Below are 27,150 nucleotides of genomic sequence, written 5' to 3' on the forward strand. Positions count from 1 at the left end.
CCCACCTCCCTTCTGGTAGCAATCACTTTATTGTCTATAGTTAGAGTGTGGTTTTGGTTTGTCTCTTTTTCTCTTTGTTCATCTGTTTTGCTTCTTAAATTCCACATATGAATGAGATTAAATGGTATTCGTCTTTCTCTCTAGATCCATCCATGTTGCTGCAGATGGCAAGATTTCATTATTTTTTGTGGCTGAATAATTAATATTCCAGCATGTGTGTGTGTGTGTGTGTGTGTGTGTGTGTGTGCGCGCGCGCGCGCGCATGTTTATACACACATACCAGCTCTTTTTTTTTTTTTTAAGTTTATTTATTTGAGAGTGACAGAGAGCTAGGGAGAGGCAGAGAGAGAAGGAGAGAGAGAATCTCAAGCAGGCTCTGCACTGTCAGCATGGAGCCTGATGTGGGGCTCAAACCCACAAACTGCAAGATCATCTGAGCTGAAATCAAGAATTGGACACTTAACCAATGAACTACCGAGGCAACCCACACCTCTTCTTTATTCATCTATCACTGGATACTTGGGCTGCTTCTATAATTTGGTTATTGTAAATATTGTAAATAATGCTGCAGTAAACATAGGGGTACATATATCTTTTTCAATTAGTGTTTTCATTTCTTTGAATAAATAGTCAGTAGTGGAATTACTGGATCCTATCCTATTTTTAATTTTTTGAGGAAGCTCCATACTATTTTTCCACAGTGGCTACACCAGTTTACATTCCCACCAGTAGTGCATGAGGGTTCCTTTTTTTCTACATCCTTGTTGTTTCTTTTGTTTTTTGTGTTTTACTTTTTTTGTGTTAGCACTTCTTGTTTCTTGTGTTTGATTTTAGCCATTCTGACAAGTGTTAGGTGATATATCATTGTGGTTTCGCTTTGCATTTTCCTGATGATGAGTGAGGTTGAGCATCTATTCATGTCTTCTTTGGAGAAATGTCTGTTCATGTCTTCTGTCCATTTTTGATTGGATTATGTGGTTTTTTTGGTGTTGAGTTGTGTAAATTTTTAATATATTTTGGATACTAACCTTTTATTGGATGTGTCCTTTGCAAATATCTTCCCCCATTCAGTAGGTTGCCTTTTAATTTCCTTATGATTTTCATAATAACATTTTCTCTTCTGTAGCTTATTGTGAGAATGCAGGATATAATACATATAGCATATACAATGTGTGTTAATTGGTGCAATATATAATTGCTAAGGCTTCTGGTCATCAGTAGGCTATTAGTGGTTAAGCTCGGGGGAGTCAGGAGTCATATGCAGATTTCTGACTGCACAGGGGTCAGTGCCCCAAGCCTAATGTTGTTCAACTGTACTTCTTCTTATTCTTTTTTTTAAATGTTTGTTTATTTTTGAGAGAGAGAGAGAGACAGAGTGTAAGCAGGGGAGGGGCAGAGAGAGAGGGAGACAGAATCTGAAGCAGGCTGCCGACTCTGAACTGTCAGCACAGAGACCGACGTGGTCACTGAACCCATATGGTGAGATCATGACCCGAGTTGAAGTCGGACTCTTAACCGACTGAGCCACCCAGAAGCCCCTGTACTTCTTGTATCCATGTGTTATTTAGAAGTGTATTGCTTAATCTGCAAGAATTTTAGTTTTTTCCATCTATCATTCAGTTACTGATTTCTAGTTTAATTCTGTTGTGGTCTAAGAGGATATTTTGTATGATTCCTATTCTTTTAGATTTATTAAGATGTGTTTTATGCCCCAGAATGTTGTCTATTTGGGTGAATTTTTCATGTGTGCTTGAGAAAAATGTGTATTTTTCTGTTGGAGAAATATCAATTTGATCCAGTTGACTGAGGTACTGTTCAGTTCAACTATGTCCTTACTGATTTTCTGCCTGCTGGATCTATTGTTGATAGAGAGTATTGAAGTCTCCAAATGTAATCATGAATTCATCTGTTTCTCCTTGTAGTTCTATTAATGGAGCAGTGTGAGAACATGAAATCACCTGTACCTTTCAAAATATGGCATGGTGAACTCTAAGCAGAGATAACCATAGGGTAATCTTAGGCTAAGTATGAATATATTTGAACGTCTTGTAAACTCATTTAAGTTAGATTCTCAAATACTCAGTGTTCATTTTTTTGTTAATGTGCTTTTCTCAAACAAATAACATCACATATACTTGATCTCACAGTCTTCTGTCAAAATACTTTGACATTTCAGATAATTTAGTGGCTACTTGGGGGATTGTTGTTTTTAAACTGGTTTTTTTGGAGTTAACTCTTGTATTTAGTTCCTCCAACTGCCTTTGTTGGAAGTTCACATCCATTTCCTTGAACCAGAAGAACCCCATTGCTGTAAAGTTGTTAGGTTTAGTGCACCATTTTGATATTTAACCAGCATCAACAGGACGAGGACAATTACTTTTATGGGTACTTTTCAGTTTAAAAAGTGCTTTCTCGTTTTACTTAATTCCAACACCCAACCAGAAAGTTATTGTTTTTTTAATGTTTATTTATTTTTGAGAGAGAGACAACAGACAGAGCATGAGCAGGGGAGGGGCAGAGAGAGAGGGAGACACCGAATGAGAAGCAGGCTCCAGGCTCTGAGCTGTCAGCACAGAGCCTGATGCGGGGCTTGAACTCATGAACCGTGAGATCATGACCTGAGCCGAAGTTGGATGCTTAACTGACTGAGCCACCCAGTCACCCCAGAAAGTTATTATTAAATTTATTTCATGCTAAAGTGAAAATTTTTCCTGTTGTAATATCTCTGAAATGAGAATGCATTTTATAATGAATGACATAATGTAATTGGAAGGTTCTTTTTTCTTTTCTTGTTGGTACATGAAGTAATGATTTATTTTACTCATCTATGGAATCTTAGATTCAACAAAATACTGTATTACTATTATTATTAGAGTACTAATTTGCAGAGGAAGAAACTGAAGCTCAAAAGACTAAATGATATGTCCAGAGTCACACAGCTAGTACATGGTTAAGCAGGAAGTGGGCTTGTGATATTAAGGGCTCATTTTTTCCAATGTTTCAGTAGTTCTCAAGCTTTAATGTTGTAAGAATTATCTGTGGAGATACATGGACACCCATCCTCTAGATTCATTTAGATTCATTATGTCTATGGTAGGGTGTAGGAATATGCATTTCTTAGATGCATCAAGGAACATAAGTATCATCTCAAACTCTGACTTGCTGATAGAAGCCCCAGTTGATACATTGCTGTTCAGTAGCATTGCCCTTTAAGAGTTTATTAGTGATGAGGATAAGGTCCTTGATATCACTAATAAGAAGTCTAGGAAGCCCCAGAACAATGTTTTGTGGGGGCATAATCATAGAAAGATGTCTTGGCAAACATCACTAATCTATTACAGAGACTGTCCACAAGTGTTTTCAATACTGAGCTTTCAGGTGAAACTTTCAGTCAAGCCTATCTGCTATGCCCTGCTGTGGGCCTTTTGAACAGTGTATATGAATTTAATGGGAAAGAATTTCCATCATTTTTTTCTTCAGTTGACTCTTTATAAATGTCACAGAGAGCTGCTTTTGCATTTTGTTTTGTTTTCCTATATACTGTGGTTGTTTAGGGTGGGAGCTGGTTGCTGGGAGAAGGGCTCCTTCTCTGCTTAGAGCTCTTGGATGGAGGTTTTGTTGAGATGTCTGACATTATTGCTGCTGCCCACCTGGTAAACAATAGCACACCCTTGGTTGCCTCTGCATGATTTTGTGTGTTCAATTTTTCCATCAATAGCATGTAAAGCTTGAAATAAGATTTTAGTAAGTGCATAAAATTTGAGTGTTTTGGATTTTCACACATTTCAAATCTTATTTTACTTATTGTTGATTAGCTTGGGAATTGGTTTGCTCTTTAATATAGCAATAGTTCCCTGTAGTTAAAAAAGTGTTAATTTGGGTACTCCAGGTAGACACCTTAGTTTTTCCCCTAATTTATCATATTTTTTTAATCCAGAAAATTATTTCACACTACAATTTCTAATTACCTCTTATATGAAGCCTTCTACATACAGCAGAACTATAATTGTGTTTTCATATTACTAATACCTCATTACACTTAATATCCAGACTCCATTTTTTTGCATTTACTTTTATTTAACTTGGTACTTTTATTAATTAAGGGATAATTTTGTAACTACTGACTTATTAACTATAAATTTCAAGTGACAGAGTAAAAACCAAATAGGTATCTTTATTTCGGCTGAAAAATCCAGATACTGAAGTTGTAACTTTAAAAAATTAAGTCCAATTTCTGTGCTGTTTTTCAGAGTTACTCAGCACTGGCTCATTTGGAAAATGTATCATCGCCATCAGCCTTAGCTTCTTGGAGGCATGGGGGTTGGGAGAGTTAGCCTCTTGAGAGACTACATTAAAGGTTTTTAGAATCTTAAAATTTTCCTTTTGAGTCATCTGACCATAAATACTAATACAGCATTCCTGAGTTGATAGAAATGATTTGCCATAGAAATGATCTGTGTGGAAAATAGTTTTAAAACTTGAATCTTCATTTAACTTCCAGACTTCTTTCCATAGGCCATTTTGCAACCTGTGTTGGCAGCAGAAGATTTTACTATCTTTAAGGCAATGATGGTCCAGAAAAACATTGAAATGCAGCTGCAAGCCATTCGAATAATTCAAGAGAGAAATGGTAAAGTGTTGAATTTAGAAATTGAATTGCTAAATGCATTTTGTTTTTTCAGTTTTGATTATTCTGATTCTATTATGGTCTTAAGTGTAGCTGCTTTGTATAAATTTATTTCAAGTTTGAAAATCTGTGGCTGACTTAAGAGACTCAAGATAATCTTCCTGATCAGTGTGTGTTTGCCATCTCAAAGAAAGCAGACTAGAATCTAATTTAATGATGATTTAGGTCTCAGAGAGCTTGATTTTTTTTTCCTAGCCATTTTGTTTATGAAATTCAGTATTTTTGAGTGGTCACAGTTATAGTTACTGTTGAGAGAAGGGCACTTCTCTTTTCCTTCTGGCTTATGGACCTTTGTGAGAGATGGTGGCTCTCCAGAGTTAGTGAGCTTTGGAAGTATTTGGAGGGTTGTTGAAACCATATGGCTGTCTCCCATTTCTGATTCAGTAGGTCTGGGGTGGGATTGAATACTTTGCATTTTTAACAAGTTTCCAGGTGATGCTAAAACTTTTGGTCTTGGGACCAAACTGAGAACTGTTCCAGGGAAATGGGCAGGTATGATTGCACTACCATCAGGTGGAAAGGATTACAGAATTCAAAGCCCCAGCAACCCTCTTTTAGTTTTATCTGTTCTCTGACTCTCTTGCCTAATCTCAGTTTCTCTCTAGCTTTTCCTGCTTTTATTCCCTTTTTTGTGTATTTGAATTACATTTGACATTTTGACCTAAAACATCTGAATTTCTAACCATACTTACTATTGTACTATGTCCTTTTCAATCCAGACTCTTATCTCCTTTCAGATTTCTGGCTCTAATAACCTGACCTTGATACCTATATGTTCCTTTGTTCAATGGACCACACTGATATTCTTGACCATGCCTATATATTCTTCTTTGGCAGCAGGACCTTTTTGTAAAAATTGTTTCTTGAACATGTGAGAGCTATAGTTCTGTTGTACTATTTGCTTTTAAAGATCTGGAACACGCAACAAGAGGTTTCTGTTGTTGCAGGGCAAACATTGGAGTGTTGCAGGGCCCCTTGTGGATTGCCCTCTTGTTAGTCTGATGTGAGTAGAGACTATCTCTTAGAGTCAACCACCACCATAACTATTCTGTAAGATCCTAGGATGCTTTTCACAGCGGTGAAAGAGGTGATGTCTGTGGGTAGGAGATAACACCACCCTAACCCTGAACTACACATGACATTGTGCTGTGACTTTGATGTAAAGAAACTTGGAAAACAGTCTCTTTCTTTGTCTTTGTACCATGGTTTTCTTTATAAAATCCTTTTCTCTGAATGTTCCTGAAATTATGCTTTATTCTGACCTATTGGATAGAGAATGTGAATAATTATTTTATGTTAGTTAAAATTGTTTTGGGGGGGCTCAATTTTGATAAAAGAGATAGTGAACTTGATATTGGCACTCTGTAGTTTCCAGTTTGAATTTAACTGGAAACTCATTTAGATTTAATACAAAGAAAGGGAACAAGTACATTGGCTGGATGCCTCAGGCTGCCATTAGCAGGAAGCCTCAGTGAAAATGTCTTAATCAATAAGAAATTATCATCTCACAGAACAAGAAGTCCAGAAAAAGGAGGAAAGGAAGATGGTCCATGTTGGCTAAGTTAAGGACTCAGTGATATTATCAAGAATGCTGACGCTTTCCATCTTTATACTCTGCTATTCTCAGGATCTTCTCTCATAATTGTACTCTGACTGCATTGAATAAGACTCAGCAACATCTCATGAAGAAAAGGGGTGTTTCTTCCTGTGCATCTCTTTTTGTTAGCAAGACAACACTTGCATAGAAGCCTCCTAGGAATTTTCCCCTCAGGTCCTATTGGTCAGGATTTGGGTCACATGCCTTTCTTAAACCGTCTAGCAGGGGAAATGAGACTGTTATGATTGGTTTAAGTCACTCATGAATCACTCTGCTGTGGTGGGGTAGGGCTCAGCCTCTAAGTACTTGGCTACCTGCTAATTAAGCAAATCTGGCTTATGTTAGCAAGAGAGGATGAGACAATGATGCAGACTAATGCTGGTGTCAAACTACAGAGTGGGACTGTTTGCTTACTTTTAGGTAAAAACTAAGACTTAGTTTCTGCCATAGTCTTTTTAATACTTGGATTTAAGAATGTTGCTTAGCTTAGATCTGGTAGATAGTACCTTAGAGCAATGTTGATTGTACTAAAAACTGCAGATCATTTGAAAATTGTGGTAAGAAACATTCAAAGGCTCTTTGGATTCTTAGTTGTATTTTATCAAAGAATTTTTGGAGAAATGCAAATCAGCATTATTTTGATGGCTTTGAAGTGTTGCATACTATTGCATTATTCTTTCCTTAGTTCTTTTAATTTTCCTTAGAAATATTATTAGAGAATACTAATTGTATATCTTTTGACTGAGCAAAAATGCATCGATGTGTTTTATCAACGTTAGCTTTCTGGTTGTGACACTATACCATATTTTGCAAGATGTTACCATTGGGGGAAAACTGAAAAAAGGTGCATGCATAGCATTTCTCTGTATTATTTCTTTTTTTTTTTTTTTTTTTATATATTGAGATTTATTGACAAATTGGTTTCCATACAACACCCAGTGCTCATCCCAAAAGGTGTCCTCCTCAATACCCATCACCCACCCTCCCCTCCCTCCCACCCCCATCAACCCTCAGTTTGTTCTCAGTTTTTAACAGTCTCTTATGCTTTGGCTCTCTCCCACTCTAACCTCTTTTTTTTTTTTTTTCTTCCCCTCCCCCATGGGTTCCTGTTAAGTTTCTCAGGATCCACATAAGAGTGAAACCATATGGTATCTGTCTTTCTCTGTATGGCTTATTTCACTTAGCATAACACTCTCCAGTTCCATCCACGTTGCTACAAAAGGCCATATTTCATTTTTTCTCATTGCCACGTAGTATTCCATTGTGTGTATAAACCACAATTTCTTTATCCATTCATCAGTTGATGGACATTTAGGCTCTTTCCATAATTTGGCTATTGTTGACAGTGCTGCTATGAACATTGGGGTACAAGTGCCCCTATGCATCAGTACTCCTGTATCCCTTGGATAAATTCCTAGCAGTGCTATTGCTGGGTCATAGGGTAGGTCTATTTTTAATTTTCTGAGGAACCTGTATTATTTCTTAAAACTGCATGTGAATCTGCAATTATCTCAAAATAAAAAGTTTAATTAAAAATGTATTTAAACACCAAGGGGATTAGAATCATATAGCTACTTTAATTTAGAGCGGATCCAAAATCCCATAGTCATTTGTGAATAGAGAAAATGGAAGGTAAAAATTAAGAGACATGCTGCTGATGTTGCGGGAATATACTAATTATAGATATGAACACAACACTGATTACCAGTCTACCTGCTTATCAGGAAGATAAAGGTAATAAAGCAAATTCAACCAATTCTTAAAATTACTTGCCATGAGTTATTATTTGCTTGGGCCAAAGTTGGTATTGCCCTAGTTTATAGTTATTGGCCCAATATCTAGATAGAAGCTCTGAGGGCAGAGATTGTTTTATTCATCTTTATATTGTCCCTGAGTGCTTAGCACTGTGCTTTTTCCCATGTAGAAAGCAGGGCTCTTTTCAGTAGCATTTGCTATAGTATGAATGAAGAGTATTAACATACTGTTTCAATTAAAGTATTTTATATTTTGTTTTGTAAACTCTTTTCACACTTAAGGGATACTTTTAAGAGCATAGTTTTATTATTAGGAGCTTAATGATTTCAGTGGTATATACTCAGTATGTGATTAGGGGTGGTGATAGTTTATATTAACTAATTTTAATTGCTATATTATGGTTATTTTTAATAGGTAATACAAATAATTACTAAGAGAATTCTAGGTAAAATTGTGGGTTTTTTGGTGGGGCTGATTTTCTAAAACAAGAAAAAGTTAAAAAGACCATAATTAGATAATAGCTGAGAACATTTTTAAAACGAAAGATATGAATAAACTGATTTGTACTTCTTGGTGAGTTAGAGTAGTGAGAAATAAATGTTTTCAGTTGAGTTTATATTCTTTTGTGTGGTCTTTGGTTTTGAACAGGTGTATTACCTGACTGCTTAACAGATGGTTCTGATGTGGTCAGTGATCTTGAACAGGAAGAGATGAAAATCCTGAGGGAAGTTCTTAGGTATCCTTCTTTAATTATTTTTTGAATGAATCATTAGTAATATTGTGATGTGATCTGTATATATGTTTTCTATCTCCAAAATATTATGAACTAGTAAAAAATATCTATATTCTCTACTGAAAACCATAAAAATGATTTATCATTGTACTTGTTTATAACTATGTATAACTTTTTTTTAATTGACAGAAAAAATGATTTTCACATGCCTCATACTGTATCAGGCCAAATGGGAGGGTCTTTTTCTCCTCTCATCATGGGAACAGGAAACTAGCCACCAGTGGGAAAAGTTGCAGTAGACCCATCCTGATGCCTGGAAAGGGGCGTAGTGGCCTGAGTAAGCAAGACATTCCATGGCTTCTGGACCTTGGTATTTGAGATGGCTCGTTCTAGGTGTCTAACAGTAGGAAGCTGGACATTCAGACTCCACAGGCCGAATAGCTGACTGGGCAGGTACCCTGCAAGGGAAAAGTAGATAGTGGGAAGTGCTCATCCCAGATGACTGTCTTGTGGGTCTCTTCCTTGCCCCAGTTACATGATTCTCTGCCAAATGCCTGGCATGGAGTGTGCAGCACACTAAAAGAGTAGTTCTTTTTCTCTTGGGTCTATTGTCTCTTGACCCCTCTGGGAGATTTGGAAGGGAGTGGCAATTGAAGTACCTAATTTTTAAATCTCCTTTGAGAATGTATAGGCTTAGGGCAAAAGGATACTTGTGGCCAATGTGCCCCCTACAGAATGGGGCCTTGTCCTTTGGGGGCCCTTCCTTTCTCTTCAGCCCTAACCACACACATGACTGTCTTCTAACATCCTGTAGTTCCAGCCCTACCCACCTCGTTTCAACTTCAAAGCAGAAGGGAGGACAGGCAGGATGGTCAGTAGGAGGATGGGTCTAGTGAGGAACTATGGAAGGACCTCCATGACTTAGTGCTTATTTCCAGGGGATTTGAGTGGTTGTAGGGAGGGAGGCAGGCGTGCAGGTGAACCCAACCTCTTCTGGCCAGGTCGTACTTCCCACAGCAGGGGCAGATGGGAGCCTGAGAAAATACAGGATGCTTTGAGTTTATAGGTTTGAAGAGTTAAGGATATTGGTAATAGGTTTAGAGGACTGGTAGTTTGACTTGTACTGGTTGCTTCTGTTGGTTGATTCGTGGTCTGAAAATTGATCAGCCAGCATTGTACTTTTAGATTTTATTTTCTAAAAAGCCCTTAGGTTTTTGAGGGAGACGTACTACTATAGAGTAGTAGAGCTTAGTTATGAACACGTACGAGAGTTGACTTGGTTATTTCTCTAAATCAGAGGGCCTCAGTGAGCATTTTACAAAAGCTGATAGGGCTTTGGCATAATGATATCAGGAGAGCTTTGTGGTAACTCCCATGCCACTGGAAAAACTAGAATGGGGGAGAGATGGATCTCATAATTTTAAAGTGAGAGATCAGATTTGCCATTCAAATTTGGGTTTGGGATTTCAAATCTAGATCTTTGTTCAGTTTGGGGCATTCACATTTCCAGAAGAAATGAGTAAACCCATATTTTATGTTACCATTTTATGCCGTGTATATCTATATGTCTTTCTCAGTTGACTAAGCTGCTTTAAGAAAAGCCTGATTATTTCCACCTTGGTTTCCAAGATTCCTTAAACACATTGTGAGCTTAGTTTAGAATGTTGTTTGTTGAATATTTGGTCTTTGACCAAAAAAGAATATTTACTTTTCTACCTTATTTTTGTATATTTCAGAAAATCAAAAGAGGAATATGACCAGGAAGAAGAAAGGAAGAGAAAAAAGCAGGTGCCCACAGAGCATATTAGTATAGTAGAAGTATTTCATTGCTGTTATCTCTCTCTCTTTTTTTTTTTTTTTTAAAGTAAACTCACCCAACATGGGGCTTGAACACTTTACCTCATGCTCAAGAGTCTCATGTTCTACCTACTGAGCCAGCCAGGTTTCTCTCATTGCTGTTATCTCTTGGGTTTATATGGCAAGGTTTTGCTGCTTATGTGGAACCACACAGTTCCTCAGAGTATCGTATTCTCTTGGCAATTCTAAGCATTTATATGTAACTTTATAACCATATTCACTTTATAACCCATCCAGCAACCTACCTTTTAAATACCCAATAAACATTGAGATTAACTCCCCAAAACTGTAATATCATTCATATTTTGAGAGACTCCTTTAAAAATTTCCCTTAATTTTATGAATGGAGACAATTAAGAAAAATATTTTACTTTCCCACTCTCTTTGATTCCTTTACTGTTTTGAAACAGCAGCTATAGTTACTCCTGAGGGTCTCCTGAAGATTTTAACATTATCAGCCTGCCGCAGAATGGTTTAGTTATTATATTTCCTGGCATACTGTTCTTCCATTAAGAACTATTTCCATAAAGTACCTAGTCTTTCCTAAGGATAAATTAAACATGTATCTGGCTAAGGTGAAGGAAGCTAATATTTATTCTTTTCTCTTCCTTCTTCTAGCTGCTTCTCTTTCTACACTTGCCCAAATCTCTTTGAAGGGAAGGGGAAACCGAATATAAACTCTCTCTCAATCATTCAAAAGTCATTTTCCTTTTTTTCCTTCAGTCACTATGACACATGCTTGTGTATCATGCATTGTCTTTGAAAAACCTTATTTCACTCCCAAGGTACCCAGTGAAGAGCAGGAGAAATAGAGATGTTTTAGGATTAAGAGGGATTTATTTATCTTTAAGTAAATCTCCGTTTAGTGAATGAACGTGCAATTCTTAGATATTAATATTTTTAATGTAAGAGTATAGAACAGAAATCAGTTCAAAACTGCTATTAGAAGACATTAGTATGAACACTTTGGTTTATAAGGAAACTATATTTGGCTTCTTGAATAATACTATGTTTTAGGTGTACATGTTTGGGTTTTTTAAAAACTTTTCTTACGTTTTTATATGGAAATTTTGAAACACACAAAAGTGCAGCTGATAGTATGATAATGAATCTTCCTGTGTTCATTACCAGCATGTAGGGGCTTCTGTCATGAGCTTCCTAACAAGCTACATGTGATTAGATTTTACTGTTTTTAAGAAAAACAAATTATCAGTTTACTAAGTTCTTTCTAAGATTTAAATGATTTATTTGGTTTAAATATACTCTCCCATTTTAGAAATGGAAATAAACCAGTCTGTGGTTTCTTCAGGCATAACATGGTAGTGCTATATAGATTATTTTAAGTGGAAAAGCACCTTATAATTTAGTGAATTTATTTCTCTTAGAGTACTATTGGTGTCCTCATCAATGACATCAATGACTACTCAGGTCACATGAGTAGTAAGGGGTGAAGCCTGGATTTGAACCTAACTTCTTGCTAAGTCTGAAGTACAAAGCATACTGGTTGGTTACTCTTAGCACTTCATGATTTGAAATGAGAATGTTTACCTCAAAAAGTATAAGATGTGCTGAAAACTTTGGAAAATCTCCTGTTCATTATTGATTTAGTAGACAATATTTAATGACATCTTTGGATAACTTAAGTAGTGAATTAGTCAAAATTAATCTAAACATTTTTTAATTGTGTTATGAATTCCTGAAGTTATCAGAGACTAAAACAGAAGAGCCTCCAGTGCATGCAAGTGAAACTGCAAAAATGAACTCCCAAGGGGATGGTGAACATTTTGCACACCCACCCGCAGGTAAGGTTGAAGTGTACTGAACTTTCTTTAATAATATGAATACATAAACATTATAAAGAGTGTGTTACTTTCTCGTGCATACTTAACCTTCAAAATGACTGAATGGCCATTGGTATTTACAATTCTCTTTTAATTTAGCTATAGAAGTTGCAGGTGGGAAACACTCAGCTGACAGAGTGTAGTCCCCAGATTTCTAAGTGAAGCCTGGCACCCAGGGGAGTGAGTCAAATTCCTTGAGGGAGACACCGGCCTTTGTGCCATGGCTACAGCATCCAACATGTGTTCACATCACATATGTTGTTTTCCTTGACCACGGTTATATAGTGTCTGTGAATTAGAAGTTGAACTTGGAAAGGTAATACTATTTTACTAATGAATTCAAGCATAACTAGAAAACAAGAAGTAGCCAGTTGATGCAGATGTTTAGTCAGGAAATATCATTGAAACTAAAATTGATGAGAATCCTTGTGGGAAATGTTAGTGGATGAACTTGTTCACTGTACAGCAAATCTATTTTCACTATATTCTGATTTCTTTTATAAGAAAACAAGTAATTCTGAAACAGAATTGGAGCCAAGAGCATGAATTCAGTTCATTTTATCTTACATTTCTATGGTTTTAAATAAATGTCCTTTTCTTATTTAAAAAAACCCACACAACTGTTGGGTAGATATTGCAATCCTTATTTTTCTGCTGTCTTATTATTACTGTGTTATAAGAAATTCAGGGAAGTTGAGTGACTTGTCCAAAATCACTGAGCACTTAAATGGTAAAACCGTAACTTACTTTGGTCTTCTGCCTCCAAATCTTGTGTTTATAATTGGGGTGCCTGGGTGGCTCAGTTGGTTAAGCATCGACTCTGGATTTCGGTTCAGGTCATGATCTCACTGTTTGTGGGTTCGAGCCCCAGTCAGGCCACATGCTGTCAGCGCAGAGCCTGCTTGGGATTCTTTCTCTTTCTCTTCCCCTTCCCCTGCTTGCACCTGCATGCACTCTCTCGTGCTCTCTCTCTCTCTCTCAAAATAAATAAACTTAAAAAAAAAGAAGAACTTTTATAATTGAGATAGAATACGTTTGATGTTTACTCATTGATTGATTTTACGGTACTCTTAGTTGATAAAACAATGAGGTATAGGAAACAGAAGCAAGTTTATGAAATTGCCTTGCTTCTTTATTCCTAGCAAACGGAATCATTTTTCTTTTTTCATATTCAGATTCTAGGTAGAAAAACTTCATTTGATTATATTTATGAAAGTACCTGCTTTAGATTTGTCTGAGTTCTTTTTTAATTTGTTGGCCTAAATTTAACTTTCTGTTTTATACAGACCTAAGTGCACACTGCTTCAGTCTTGTGTTTGACATAATTTGAATAAATTTGCTTTGTCTATTTTTTTTGTTTTTAAAATTTTTTAATGTTTATTTTTGAGAGAGAGAGAGAGAGAGCACGTGCACAAGCGGGGGAGGGGCAGAGAGAGAGAGAGGGAGACAGAATCTGAAGCAGGTTCCAGGCTCTGAGCTGTCAGTACAGAGCCCAATGAGGGGCTCGAACTCACAAACTGTGAAATCACAACCTGAGCCAAGTTCCTATGCTTAACTGACTGAGCCACCCAGATGCCCCTCTAGTTCTTTATCTGTTAAAGTGAAGTTATAGAAAACTTAATCTCAAACTACATATAACTCAAGTATGCACATAAGTGCACAGAAAAAATGGCAGATAATTTCTAAAGTAGTGATTTTAGTTTTGAAAAACTATTCTATTTTTAAAAAATGAGTATATCTGATATTCTGGGAAATCATTTTATGCAAAGTGATGGAAATCCATTTTGAAGACCTAATTTGGGAAGAATCAAAAAGCAGTTTGACTTCCTTTTTAATCCTTTTGTTCATGTGTTTCCTTGGTTCTTGCTAGAAATGGATAAGCATCTGTTCTCAGATAGATGCAAAGAGTTGCCAGAGATAAGATGATCTTTTAGCTTCTTGGTTTTCTGATAGTCTATTCCTAGAAATAGAGAAGCTAAGTATTTTGGTTTCAAGTACTTTCCTCTCTAGGTCTGAGTTAGAATATACAAGATGTTCATAACAAAGTCAAGGAAAGAACTATCCAGAGCAAGTACATGAGTTGAATATAAATGCTTATGTGCATGGGCGCTTGGATGGCTCAATCCATTAAGTGTCTGACTTTGGCTCGGGTCATTATCTTGTGGTTCCATGAGTTTGAGCCCCGTATTGGGCTCTGTCAGCATGGAGCCCGCTTTGGATCTTTTGTCTCCCTCTCTCTGCCCTTCCCCTGCTCACGTGTGTGCGCTCTCTCAAAAATAAGTAAACATTAAAAAAAATAAAAAATAGATACTTATGTGCCTGGGATTCCCCCCTCCTCAGAATGAATGGAATTGTCCTTCTTCAGCTCTCTGCTTCCATATCTGGGGGCCAAGCGTACCTTCGTGTAAAGTCACTATTAGTAAGAATGGCATGTTTAACTCCTGGGAGCAAATCACGACTAATTTGTTGAAGTGGGTCTTTATTTCTAAGTTAGTTTTGTAGCTCCCTGTCTAGGTTGGTTGGAATGTTAGCTCCAGCCTCATCTCTTCTTTGGAGGCTTCCCTTATGTCCAAGAGCCTGAAGAGCTTTTCTTCTTCCAGCCTCCCTGGCCCTGCCAGCATTCCACTCGCTCCATGCTAAAGCAGTGGTCCTTTGGCAAGTTTTTTGTTCATACAGAGACTTATTTCTGGTTTTACTGTGCTGCCATGATTTTCAAGCATTTTGAGACACATAGATCATGTTGTCCCATCTTGTTTTCAGTTCTTGGTATCATCTTTATCTGAGTCTTTTCTTCTCTCACTCTGCTGTCTTTCATGGTTCACATACTTACCCTGAAAATGTTTTATCTTAAAAATCACCTTATCTTATAGTAACAAATTGCTCAGAAAAGCAATTAGCATTTTAATCGTCTTACTCTTAGCAGTCACCAAATAACTGGAAAATATTGAGTGCTCTCTTACCTCTCTTCTGAGTTCTACCTTAACTCTAAAATCTTTACATTTTTTTTTTTTTAAATTTTTTTTTTTTTTCAAATTTTATTTATTTTTGGGACAGAGAGAGACAGAGCATGAACAGGGGAGGGGCAGAGAGAGAGGGAGACACAGAATCGGAAACAGGCTCCAGGCTCTGAGCCATCAGCCCAGAGCCTGACGCGGGGCTCGAACTCACGGACCGCGAGATCGTGACCTGGCTGAAGTCGGATGCTTAACCAACTGCGCCACCCAGGCGCCCCAAATCTTTACATTTTATTAAAGAATTGGTAGGTTTGTAGTTCTCTTCAGTATGTATTACAAACAAAAAATGATGTTACTGGCATGCACTCTGCCAATACAAAAAGTTATAGCTTTAAGTTCGTTGTTCTGAAAATAAAGGTTCACTTAACAGTTTTTACCTGCAAGCAAAAGTTTGACAACCAATTACATTACCAGGAAGGGATTTTAGTGTACTATTTATTTAGCTTATGTGTCAGCCTTGTATTACATTATAGTGGTAATTCTAATCTTTAGACAAGAATTATACTTCTTGTAGCTGTAGTACCAAACAGCAGGAGCTTGGTATTTGTTGAAATGTCATCATTCATGAGAAAGAGTAGTTCTAGCTCCCTGAGGACAGAAACCATGTTTATTACTGTCACCAGGTATATGACACAATATAGGCACTGAATCAGTGTGTGTTGATTGGAAAATAAGAAAAAAGTCAGTGAGAAAAAAACACTAGCTCATTTTGGTGAACCTAGTCTCATACTGAATATTTCTTACAGTATTCTAATTGGTCTCTATCTAATTACTGCCAGAAGTTAAAATGCATTTTGCTAATCAGTCAGTACAACCTTTAGCAAGAAAGCCGGAAATGCTGCCTGAAACTTCCTCCTTCCCACAAAAAGGCCTGAAGATTCCTGGCTTAGAACATGCAAGCATTGAAGGACCAATAGCAGTAAGTAAAAAGCACCACTTTTTTAAGAACTATGAGCAAAATGGCAAAGTACTAAGAACAATGTAAACAGCCATACACTTGGCTTTTGTTATGATCTTGAACTCATTTTGAGTTCAATAAGCCAGTAGCTATCTGTGCCACTTATTGTGTGGATTTGAATTTAAATGGCTCCTTCTCTTTTTTGACCCAGAATTTATCAACACTTGGAACGGAAGAGCTCAGGCAACGAGAGCGCTATCTCAAGCAGAAGCGAGATCAGTTGATGTCCATGAGAAAGGATATGAAGACTAAGCAGATACAAAATTCTGAGAAGGGAAAACCTGCTGGGGAAGCAGAGGTATGGATGGCTTTACTGTGTCAAAATTTGCAAATCTAGAGGTGGAATTCTCAAAATCAGAGTGTGTGCAAGACAGTCCTGATAATGAATGTTGCTTGTAGTCCATCCATTCCTATTAACCTCCCTGCAAGTGTAGCACCTGCCAAGTTTTTTTCTACAGTGAAATGGCCATGATACGAACATTTTGTGAGGTTGAGGTGACAGCAATTTCATTATAAACATTTTTTTGTGTTTCTTTACTTGCCCTGCTGAGTGCCTAAAGATCAGCAGTCTGTTTCACCTAAGCCTTTGGAAATACTTTAATCACAAAGCAACAATACAGTGGCCACAAACTCCAAGAGATTTTCTTCTCTAAGAAGAGATTTTTGCCAAGAAGAGATTTAGGGAACCCAGTCCACATGTGGCTTTTAAAATTTCTACTTACTGAAAGTGCTCTTTGAGGCAGTATGTTGGGGATTCTAGACTAATGAACCCATCTTATACTATAGCCAATTTTTTCCTTTTATTTTCGTTTTTTTTTTTTTGTTTTTTGCTTTTTGTTTTTTAAGGAAATGACAGAGAAACCAGAAATGACAGCAGAGGAGAAGCAAACATTACTAAAGAGGAGATTGCTTGCAGAGAAACTTAAAGAAGAAGTTATTAATAAGTAATTTTAAAAGCAATTTAGCAAAAGTTCAAATTTTCTTAAAAATAAATTATTTAATCCTTAAACTGAGCCTGTTAGTTTCAAATATTTGTTTGTAAATGCAAATATAAGCTCATTATTACTACTTTATTAAACTTTTGAGGTAAAGGGTGGTGGGGAGGGCAGCTACTTGAGCTGAGAGGGTATAGAAACTCAATTGCTAGCGCATTTATTTACTCAAACTTGGCTACCTATTTGTGCTAAGCACTGTGCTGAGTGCCAGGGATACAGCAGTCAACTAGATTGTCAAGGCCCCTGCCTTCATGGGGCTAGCGAAGAAGGCCCAAAGAGCAAAGTGTTTAAAGGGAAAGGTGGTGTTCTAAGCAGGGCTGGCCAAGCCTCCTTGAGAAGGCAATGAATATTCAAGCTGATAGTAAGGCTGATTATGGGGAGAAATGCGAAGAAACAACTCAGGTCCTGCCACCGGGAAAAGAATAAAGCACCTTGTGAGGAGCGGGCAGTATGGTGAGTCTACAAAGAATGAAGGGAGAGGGTTAGTGTGTGAAATTTGAGGTAGGTGGGGTACTGACTTGCATGGCCTTGTAGGGAATGTGAGAATTTTCGATTTTGTAATGGCAGTGGGAAATCACTGAAAAGTTTTAAAGCAGGGAAGTTACATCATCAAACTGTTCAGTTTTTAAAAAAAAGTGTGGCTGCTGTATGGAGACTACTCGGTGAGTTAAGAGTACTTGTGGGTATACCAGGTATAAGGAAATCCAATCAAAAGACTAATTATCATGGGCAGTGTTAAGATAGATTTTGGCATTTACATGTGAGGCAGGAGCAAATGGGACTTGGAAAATGGATGTGGGGGATGTTAAAAATACTCAATTACTCTTTCTAGGAAGCCTACCATTAAAAAAGATAAAGGGAATAATTGATTGAGTCTCCAGGGGGGAATGTGGCCCTGGGTATAGGTCTTTTGTGTGACGTGGCCCTGGGTGGTCTTCTGTAGTTGCTCACAGATAACCAGAATAGTAGAAGACCTTTCTTTCAGAAACTTCCTGTATTGTGTCATCCAACAGGCACCCCCTTTTCTAGTTACTCCTGAGATTGAATTTATAATTCCAATTTATCTCTTTAAATCTACAGTTATAAACTTTTAAAAAGGGATACCAAAATTCGCTTAGCTCCAGTCTTCAACCTGCAGAGAAAAACCAGCATTACTTTACATTTGTTACATTTTCATCACTTAGATGGACAAGAGGAAAAACTAGTGATTAAAACACAGAAATGTTTCATGTAACTTTTTATTAAAAATAGTTTTTATACTGGATACATGTTTACAGATATAATTTTAAGAGAACCTCAGGCATACAAATGTGGGCTCTGGCTTGCTTCAAGGAGTGAAGATAAAGATATAAAAATCCTGATCTGCCTGAGTGAGGGTAGTCATTAAGACAGTAGCTAACATGTGGAAACTTAATATTCTTTCAAAGGATACTTTAAGCCCTCTTTTCATATCATTGTGGGTGAGCCTAGGTACCATGAAGACTATTATCCTGTAAGTCAACAAAACATTCACATTTCTGCTATAAGAATGGTTCCTATCTATGATGATGAGGATTTAAATGTTTGGCTCGTGGCAATTCTTCAGAAAGGAAAATTAAAGAAACTCTCCATAAGGTATGGAGATAATATTTCCTACTGGAACTTTAAAATTACTTAATCAGTAAGAGTCAAGAGTAAATAGGGAAATGCTTTAGACCTGGGCTTCTTAGATGACAAGAGGAAATTTATTAAGAGCTAAGAGGAGTGAAAGGGGCTTCACAGAACTTTCTTGAAAGAAAATGTATTCAGATGGTGATTTTACTGATATTAGTTTAAATTATCCTGAGTCACTTGCCTCTTAAAGTGGAAGGTCTTTTTCATTATATGAACCTTTAATCAAAGAGATAAGACTAGCCCCATGCTGTGATGTTTTGGTGCTGGGACTTTATTTGCCCAAGGCACACCTTCTGTAAGTAGAATCAGTAATACTTAAAGTGCAGTCAACCTTTGTTAGAATTATTTCATTCAGATTGGTGTATGACTTAGTGGTTTATAATAAATATCTATGGATAATTTATTGACTTTTAAAAGATACTATAAAATGGACATATCTCAAAATGGAGTTAACTTATATTTACAACAAACCAAACAAAAGCAACAATCATAGAATTACAGGGTCACATTTTAATTCCTGAATTTTACAGGTCAGCATTAATATCACCACATGTATACAAATGGTGTAAAACAAGTACAGTGGTATTTTTTAATACAAAATAAACATCTGTTTTATGGAAAAACTATACTTCATATCTACACAGACAGCCCATCTTTTCCAAACAATAGCCAAAATTAAAATTAACTACAAAATCTCCAAAACAGGGGAAACTGCTTCAGTTTAAGCTATTCCAGGAAAAATGGACCCATAACACATTACAAGGGTGATCTGAAGATTGTAGCTGGAATTACTATTTTTCACTTTTCTTCCCAATGCATTAAATTGTAGTTTGGGGGACGTTTTTCTCACTTCAGCATGATCTCAGATCATAGATGAGCAAAACTAACATTAAAATATTTACAGTTAACTTGCTGTTCTAAAAATAAAACTTCTTAACTGTTTGCCTCAACTTACTATTTTAAGTTCATTTACGTACATGGAATGTGCTTTTATTCTTTAAAAAAAAAAGCAGCTTTCATATTACACCCCTGTTTATGGAAAAACTTCATGTGCTGCATACTGACTTTGATACTGAAGTAACTTCTTGGATCAAAATGGCCTCTAGATATGCCACTTAATTCAGCACTATTCTTTGTATGGAAGTCTTTATAAATTACACTTTAAAACTAGCTTGCAGCTCTGGACAGAGCCAACTTAACCAACAAAACACAAAGTGACTTCAAAGTATCCTCCACCAAAGAGTGACTGGGAGGGAGACAGTTGGAAACATTCTGTTCAACCCACTCCCAAGTTTCTAGAAAAAATCATTTCGAAATACTACTGTACTGATACTTGGCATCAGTTATCTCTAAAAGTGCTGATTTTAAAGTTCTACTGACAAAACTCTCCATTTTGAATCCAGCTTGTTTTCATCAAAATACATACTGAAAATTCATGGTGTAGAAAACTCAACATGTACTGTAACAGAGTGTACTTCCCTCCAACTACCTATAAGGCTGAATTTGTTAAAACTTCAAAAAATGGTCCCAACAGCATAACTTCACTTTTATGATAGTTGAATTTGTTTTCCATAAAAAATTTTTTAAAAAGAGGCAACTGATTAAAAGAACAACATGGCCAGCACCATTATACAAGTAATGTTATTGGGTTTGTAACTAAAGTTCTGCAATTGTTTCTAGATCGGATACCCCCCCCCCCCCCGGAGCAACCCTGCATTTAATATTTTATCAACCTTGTCCCTCCCCAAGCCATTCCCAAACCTGAGAGTTTCCTAACTGAGAGGCTATCTCCCAGGTTCAGGTCACTAACCTTTTTTTGACAGCCTGAAAGGCAAACCCCTTAATTACTAGCAAGCAATCAAGTTCCTGGGAAGCCTTTTTTTTGTTTGTTTTTCTTTTTACAGAACTAAACTCTCCTAGCTGATATACTGAGTATCTTTTGCTACTCCTTGTATATTTATAAGTTCAAGTGAGAAAGCTTTCTGATTCAGATTTTCAGCTCATTGAACAGATGCAGCATTTTAGTAAGACCACACGTTTGAGGGTCCCCAGTAAGTATTTTATGAGCCAAGACGAGGTCTTTTCCTGGGAGATGTTTCTTCTTCTTCATCTTCCTCTTCATCATCTGGATAATCCACTAAACCAACCAAACTGCCCTATTGAAGAATAAAAAGACTTTTTTTAAAATACATAACTTAAGGGAAAAAAAGCTTATTAGTGCAGTTGCTTTTAAAGACATCACAACTTTTCTAATCATATATATCTCAAACATAAATTTGATACAGTAACTGCTTGAAAATTATGAACACTTGGTACTAGTTGGTGGCACTCTTAAGTTATTACCCTCAACTTTTTTATTCAGCCCTTGGATTTTTAATGACACCTCACAATTCAATTCGGCAAAATTTCACTGTGGAAAAGTATTATCTCCAAAAAGTAGGACTCACAAATCATCAGGATACTGGAAGGAGTGAGCTGGAAGGACCTTGGAGATGAACTAGTTCATCTCTATGTTTAAACTATAAAATAGTGACAAGTAGCTTCCTTTTCGCCTCTGTTCTTCATGTATTTCATCACTATGTGCACACCACTGTTTTCATTCTGCTTTTGATGATAAAGAACACATGAAGTGGGTCATACAACTAATAACTAAAAAATTTAGGGTTACCTTTCTCTAACCAAAAGAAAAGATGAGGTAATTCAGGTGTTTGGTCTTTTATGTGTAATGGATCCCTTTGAAAATCGTATTAAAGCTCTACACATTCTACCCAGAAAATTACATGTTCTCAGGTCTGTGTTCATTTTGAACCGACACCATGAAGTTAGTATATATATCCCACAGGTTAAAAGGCTGCTGTAAACAATGAATTTAGTTTAAACCCTTCAGACCTCAAATACAATAGAAATAACTCCTACTTCACAGCTACGTAGCTTCATGTCTAAAGAACCCAGACATCTGGCAGTAACACTTTGCCAAAATGTAACTGAACCACTGTAATGTTAATCAACAAAGGTCTCTGAGCAGCTAGAAAGAGTTATCAGAAAGTCTGGGAATTAAATCAAACTTCTTTGTAACATATATTTACGTGAGCATCTTTCTGCTGTCTTCTCAGCTTAATAACACACAAGTCTTAAGTTTGATAAGCAAGAGGTAATATGGCTAAATTGTTAAGAATGTATTTGATTGTAGTCTGCCTGACTTCAAATTCCAAGGCCACCATTTTTTAGGTACATGACTGTGGGCAAGTGATTTAGTATCTCTATGCCTCATTTTCATTATCTGTAAAATTGGTATTAATAGTACTTACACCTCACTGAACTATTTTGAAAATTAAATTGAAAATAAAACATAAAAAGCACTGGGCACAGTGGTTAGTATGTAGTTAGTGTTCAGTAACTGCTATTAGTTGCTATTACTAATATCATTCTTATTTATTTGGTTTCAAGCCAAACAAGTTAGATGAGAGGAGATAGAAGACATTATTACCTTATAAAAAGACACCAGTCTGATATTCACAAAGATAACAAGTTATCGAGGAAAGTTTTAATTATGCTTAGGGATTACAGATTATATATCATAATGTACAAACATTTCAGTTCCCAATGGGTAATATTTAAAATGACTTTTTAAGAAATAGTCTATCTGAAACACTCACCTACATAATTTCAATTTTATCTCTATATCTATACCATAAACAAACTCCTATATAGTAAAAAAAAATCATGTTTACTGAAAAGAATAAAAATATAAAATGTGAAATATTGGAAGTAAAAAGACCTGTAATCCAGAGGTGCACCCTGTAAACAATTTGACAGATTCTGGACTTAAACTATTAATTCATCATGTTAAAAAATTCTAAGGAGAGAGAATTCAAGAATTATCCTCTATGCAAAAAACAAAGGACAGATCTTCCATAAACATGATTAATAAAATTTTTAAAAATCATCAACAGGAGTGATAGCTTTTACATCTTCTAATTTTTATAGCTTTAATTTCTTTATCTCACCTAACTGGATTGGCTAATACCCAGGAACAATGGTTAAATTACAGCAATCATAGTGGTATCCTACCTTGTCCCCAACTCTGGTAGGAACACTGCTAATATTTTCTTAAGTATAAAGCTAGCTTTTGGTATCAGCCATACATACCATGTTAAGAACCTACCTACTTATTTGCATTTTACTGAGTAAATTTGATAAACTGTAAATGTACATTCTATACAGAGATACGTATAAGGGGGTGCCTGGGTGGCTTAGTCAGTTAAGTGTCTGACTTTGGCTCAAGTCATGATCTCCTGGTTCATGGTTTCGAGCCCTGCTTCAGGCTCTGTGCTGACAGCTCAGAGCCTGGAGCCTGCCTCAGATTCTATGTCTCCCTCTCTCTCTTTGCCCTTCTCCTACTTGCGCTTTCTCTCAAAACTAAATAAACTAAAAAAAAAAAAAAAAAAAAAATTACATGTATATGTACATGAAATACATGTTTCATACATGAAACATATGAATATGAAATATGAAATACATGTTTCATACAATTGTTTTAACTGCAAAAGGCTGGAAACAAGTTTAAAATGCATCAATGGGGGGCGGGGGGCGCCTGGGTGGCTCAGTCCGTTAAGCCTCCGACTTCGGCTCAGGTCATGATCTTGTGGTTTGTGAGTTCAAGCCTCGTGTGGGGCTCTGTGCTGACAGCTGAGAGCCTGGAGCCTGCTTCGGATTCCCTCTTTCTCCCTCCCTCCCAAATTAATAAACATTAAAATTTTTTTAAATGCGTCAATAGGGTTAGTTATAAATTGAAGTGTATCATACGCTGGAATTCTATGGAGGAAGTTCTTTTATATCCTGATATGGAAAGCTCACCCAGATAAGTCTGTTATGTGTTATGTGAAAAAAGCAAGAGCAGTGTTCTCTTTTGTTAATCTGGGGCAAAAGAAGTGTTTGTTTTGGCCGCCTACTAATAGTTTCCCATTCTGATTTCATTTTTTTTTTTTTGTAACTATTTTTCTTCAAGGAAAATGTGCATGTTTTATAGCTCTACAGCTAAAAAAAAACTTTGTAATTTCATTAGTAGCTAATGTCTTACCAGCCTTGAAAACTATCAAGTTTTCAAAGAATGCAATTTTTTAAAAAATGTTTTTTATTTCTGAGAGAGGGAGAGAGAGAGAACATGAGAGGGGAGGGGCAGAGATAGGGAGACAAAGGATCCAAAACAGGCTCTGTCCTGACTGCAGAAAGTCCAATGTGGGGCCCGAACTCATGGAACTGTGAGATCATGACTTGAGGTGAAGGTGGACGTTTAACCCACTGAGACTGAGCCACCCAGGCACCCCTCAAAGAATGCAATTTTAAAAAATATATTAGAACTTTAGGATGCCTTGCAAAGGAGAATTAGAAAAGTTCACATCTGATCTATTTAAGAACCAATCAATTTGATTACAGCAATAAACAGACAGTGAAAATGGTTAAACAGGGCACTGCTGATAAAGAACCTGCCACCACTTAGAAATGTGGCTACACTTTGTTGAAAAAGGCTGAGAGCCAATTTAACTAGTTTCACTTCCGTAAACTCCTATCTTGCTTAATTTCAAACTTTTGTCATAGTCTAGAGTGACTGAACAATTTATTTTCCAAGAACAATCACTGTTTTCTCCTTGTCCCCCAAAAAGATGTAGACAGATACGGCAATCTGCTGTTAGTGTCGAAAGGGTAAAAAATGTGTTAGTGCTTGCATTTCATTTTGCTCGGTCATAAGTAAAAAATTATCTGGAAGGATAACAAATTAAGAACTCTAAGAAATAACCCAGAAAATAGAACAAGAAGATTTAAAAAATGAGTAATAAGCGAGGAAAATTATGAAAATTGTAAGCTAAACCTAGAAGGCCCAACATCCAAACAATAAGTTAATAGTGAAATAGCACAAATGTCCTCAAATTGAAGGACATGACTGTTTGGCTGCTTCCAAGAAGAAAATAAAATAGCACACACAAAGGACCATAAATAAGAATGTCTTCAGATTACTTGATAACAGTAACTTCAAATTTTTAAAAGAAAATTATTTCCAACCTGGTTCTATATTCAGTTAAACTGTCAGTCAAGTATGAAGACAGAATCAACATATCTTCATACATGAAGGTCTCAAATTTTACCTCTCATGGCATTTTTTTTTTTTTTTTTTTAGAAAACAATTAGAGGATATGTTCCACCAAAATGGGAGGGAAAATCAAGAAAGAGTCCAGAGACATGAGATGCAGGAAACAATCCAAGAAAAAGAGAGGCAAAAGAAGTACTAGGATGATGGCTGAGGCAGCCATAAGACAAAAGCTGTGCAGCAAATCTAGACAGCAACCGATCTAAGCTGGAACTGGAAGGGAGGCTTCAAGACAGAGGTCTCCACAGGGGATACTATGTGGAAACTAACCTGAGAGGTAGTGAAAGAATTAGTGACAGGCACCTAACAACTGCAACAAATGAAAAAATGGTGGCCATTATTTACTCTAGAAAGAGAAAAGTTACCAAGAAAAATACAGTATAGGAAAAAAGACCAGGAAAAAATTCACAAAGAACATTTATATTGTCATCACAGCAATAAAATTATCAATTATTTAACCAAAAATTGTGAGAGAAGAAATAAGGGTGAGGGTGTGGTAAGGACTGTTCACATGCTAAATTCTTACCTACCATAGCAAGAATAAATTAGGTCTAAACTTGGCAAAACAACACAGAAGTATTAACATATTACTTAGAAATAGAAGGTACAAGAGTTTTAAGCTATCTCTGTGGAAAGGAAAAAGGACTGATTTTTTCCCTCAACATTTTAATACTACTTTGACTTTTGACAGTAAGTGCATGTATTGCTTTGATTAAAAAAAAAAAAGTCTATATTGAGAGGGTGCAAATAGTGTTCTAAGCTCTTTACACTTATTAAAAAATTTAATATTTACAACATGCCTTTAGAGTAGGTGCTCTTTTATCCTTGTTTATAATGAAAAAAACTAAGGTTGTGAGAGATTTAATAATTTACTCAAGGTCAAACAGCCTAGAAAGAGGCAAAGCCAAGATTTGAACCCAAACAACTGAACTCCACAGCAAATATTCTTACTATAGTATCACAAATATTACATTAAATTGTCCTATCAAGAAGGGAAAATTAATTTTAAAACTTCTAGTTAAAAAACATAAAATGTTTCAAAAGCAGAATCTCACTGACAATGCTACTTCTGTGATCTTTAGTCAAGAGCCTACCTCAATGCAATACTGACTAGACTCCACATTTTTGTAAAACAATAAATTCAAATTGTATTTTGTGTTCAAAACTAGATGCATCACTTAAGATTAGGTTTTCTACTACTATAACATTTCCCTCCTCTTGTCCTTCTACTCTTCTCCTAACAGTTGTCTTATATTTATGCCTTTTTATTTTATGCCACTCCTTTTTGGGGAAAAGGATGGTTGCGTATAATAACAATATAAATGAAAGAAGAGAGTTTTATATAAAATTTAAACTTGTTTATATAAAACAGTAACCAATGGGAAATACATATGCCATGCAAGTAACAAAAAGGCTAATATCCTTATAACTGAAGATTCATTCATATTAAGAAAAACATAAGCCAATTTTAAAAAGACAAGACTATGAAAAGACAACTTGCAGAAGAGCAAATTCAAAAGGCTAATAATAAACGTTGCTACTAACACAAGACACACAATTGGGAAAGAGATCTATTCTGTCTATGCAACCTAATGGGCAAAGATTAAAAATAAATTTAACAACACTGGCAAAGCTGCAGTGAGCCAAGCACACTCATACAATGCTTATAGTAACATAAGCTGGTATAGACATTCTGGATGTATCTGATAATATGTATGAAAACATTCCTTTATGCATCTATCCAAGAAAATAGCTTAAAAATGCAACAATACCAGCAGTCCCATCAATGAAATAGCAGAATCAACTTATGTGCTCCAAAATATTACTGGGTGTGTTGCTTACACATATTATGATACAGATAAATAAAATGAAATTCTGTGGTCATCAACAGTATTTAAGTAACAAAGAAAAATTC

The 27,150-nt window shown here is 36.2% G+C and overlaps 2 protein-coding genes across 6 annotated transcripts in view; one reads left to right on the forward strand and one right to left on the reverse strand.

The window, feature by feature from the left end:
* The window catches only part of CFAP36 (cilia and flagella associated protein 36), a 30,581-nt gene extending 13,133 nt beyond the window's left edge, over positions 1-17,448 (forward strand). Inside the window, exons 4-10 of one of the 2 annotated variants that reach the window (XM_030310638.1) lie at positions 4,516-4,630; positions 8,688-8,775; positions 10,509-10,560; positions 12,332-12,431; positions 16,264-16,403; positions 16,594-16,740; positions 17,289-17,448. In XM_030310638.1, coding sequence (XP_030166498.1) covers positions 4,516-4,630; positions 8,688-8,775; positions 10,509-10,560; positions 12,332-12,431; positions 16,264-16,403; positions 16,594-16,740; positions 17,289-17,390 — 744 coding nt within the window. In that variant the 3' untranslated portion in view covers positions 17,391-17,448. The remainder of the gene's footprint in view (positions 1-4,515; positions 4,631-8,687; positions 8,776-10,508; positions 10,561-12,331; positions 12,432-16,263; positions 16,404-16,593; positions 16,741-17,288) is intronic. The other variant, XM_030310639.1, reaches the window with a different exon arrangement.
* A 1,661-nt stretch (positions 17,449-19,109) lies between these two features.
* PPP4R3B (protein phosphatase 4 regulatory subunit 3B) overlaps positions 19,110-27,150 on the reverse strand; it is a 65,875-nt gene continuing 57,834 nt past the window's right edge. For all 4 annotated transcript variants that reach the window (XM_030310636.1, XM_030310634.1, XM_030310635.1 and 1 more), the window contains one exon: positions 19,110-21,246. In XM_030310636.1, coding sequence (XP_030166496.1) covers positions 21,151-21,246 — 96 coding nt within the window. In that variant the 3' untranslated portion in view covers positions 19,110-21,150. The remainder of the gene's footprint in view (positions 21,247-27,150) is intronic.

The sequence above is a fragment of the Lynx canadensis genome, chromosome A3 (genome assembly GCF_007474595.2).
Source record: "Lynx canadensis isolate LIC74 chromosome A3, mLynCan4.pri.v2, whole genome shotgun sequence".
In the NCBI taxonomy this organism is placed as follows: Eukaryota; Metazoa; Chordata; class Mammalia; order Carnivora; family Felidae; genus Lynx; species Lynx canadensis.